This window comes from Oxyura jamaicensis, unplaced genomic scaffold, assembly GCF_011077185.1.
Source record: "Oxyura jamaicensis isolate SHBP4307 breed ruddy duck unplaced genomic scaffold, BPBGC_Ojam_1.0 oxyUn_random_OJ67533, whole genome shotgun sequence".
Taxonomy (NCBI): Eukaryota; Metazoa; Chordata; class Aves; order Anseriformes; family Anatidae; genus Oxyura; species Oxyura jamaicensis.
Window position 1 is genome coordinate 1 of NW_023308556.1, and position 1,578 is coordinate 1,578.

Sequence of the window (1,578 nt, forward strand, 5' to 3'; positions counted from 1 at the left end):
CCCCCCCCCCCCCCCCCCCCCAAGGCGTTTGCGGGGTTCTCGGCGCTGGGCGTCCCCCGCCTGCTGGACCCGGCTGACCTGGAGCGGCCGCCGGTGCCGGACGCCCTGGGGGTGCTGACGTACCTGGGGCTGCTGCGAGCCCGCCTCGGGGACCCCCCCCGCGGCCCCCCCGGGACCCCCCCGGAGCCCCCCAGGACCCCTCCGGCCCCCCCAGAGCCCTCTGGGACCCCCGGGACCCCCCCGGCCCTCCCGGAACCCGGAGCTGCGGCAGCGGGGGCCGGGGGGACCCAGGGGGCGACGGACGGCGCCGCAAGGGATGCTGGGAGGGCGGCCATCATGGAGCCCGCAAGGGATGCTGGGAGTTTGGCCATCATGGAGCCTGCAAGGGATGCTGGGAGTTCGGCCATTGAGGGGGCCACAAGGGATGATGGGAGTTTGGCCATCACCGAGCCCATGGGAGCCGCAAAGGATGCTGGGAGCTTGGCCAATGACAACACTGCAAGGGATTCTGGGAGTTCGGCCATCATGGAGCCTGCAAGGGATGCTGGGAGTTCGGCCAATGACAACACTGCAGGGGGTTCTGGGAGTTCGGCCATCATGGAGCCTGCAAAGGATGATGGGAGTTTGGCCAATGACAAGGCAGCAAGGGATTATGGGAGTTTCATCAACCCAGAGGCTGCAAAGGATGCTGGGAGCTCTGCCAATGGCGATGCCGCAAGGGATTCTGGGAGCTCGGCCAATGATGGAGCCACAAAGGATGCTGGGAGTTTGGCTAATGACAAGGCCACAAGGGATTCTGGGAGCTCGGCCATCACAGAGCCTGCAAAGGATGCTGGGAACATGGCCAGTGACGCCGCCGCAAAGGATTCTGGGAGCTCGGTCGTCCTAGAGGCCGCAAGGGATGATGGGAGTTTGGCCAATGACAATGCCGCAAGGGATTCTGGGAGCTCAGCCAATGAGGCAACTTCAAAGGATGATGGGAGTTTGGCCAACATGGAGGCCACACAGGATTCTGGGAGTTTGGTCAACCCAGGGGTTGCAAAGGATGATGGGAGATTGACCAATGACAACAATGCGAGGGATGATGGGAGTTCGGCCAATGGCGATGCTGCAAGGGATTCTGGGAGTTCAGCCAATGAGGCAACCGCAAAGGAAGATGGGACTTTGGCCAACCCAGAGGCTGCAAAGGATTCTGGGAGCTTGTCCGTCACCGAGCCCGCAAAGGATGCTGGGAGTTCGGCCAATGACAATGCCACAAGGGATTCTGGGAGCCCGGCCATCACCGAGCCCCCAAAGGATGCTGGGAACGTGGCCAATGGCGCCGCCGCAAGGGATGCTGGGAGCTCGGCACTGGTGCCCCCCCCGCGGCGGCCCCGGGCCCCGGCCGCCCCCCCCCCGCCTGTCCCGGGGCCTGTCCCAGCTCCGCGACGCCGACCTGGTGCGGAGAGCGCGGGGGGGGCGGCGCGGGGACCCCCCCGGCACCGCGGTGAGGGCAGGGCCTGCGCTAACGGGGGTGTTATTGTAGTAATTGGGGGGTGTTATTGTAGGGTCTGCTCTAATGGGGGGGGTGTTATTGTA

The 1,578-nt window shown here is 65.3% G+C and overlaps 1 protein-coding gene across 1 annotated transcript; it reads left to right on the forward strand.

Annotated features, from left to right (window-relative positions):
- Positions 1 to 12: 12 nt before the first annotated feature.
- SPEM3 (SPEM family member 3) lies at positions 13 to 1,567 on the forward strand (the record flags this gene model as incomplete). Its single annotated transcript, XM_035313754.1, has 2 exons — positions 13 to 407; positions 453 to 1,567. Coding segments are annotated over exons 1-2 (1,186 nt in total), but the record flags the coding sequence as incomplete, so codon positions are not given.
- Between the last annotated feature and the right edge of the window lie 11 nt (positions 1,568 to 1,578).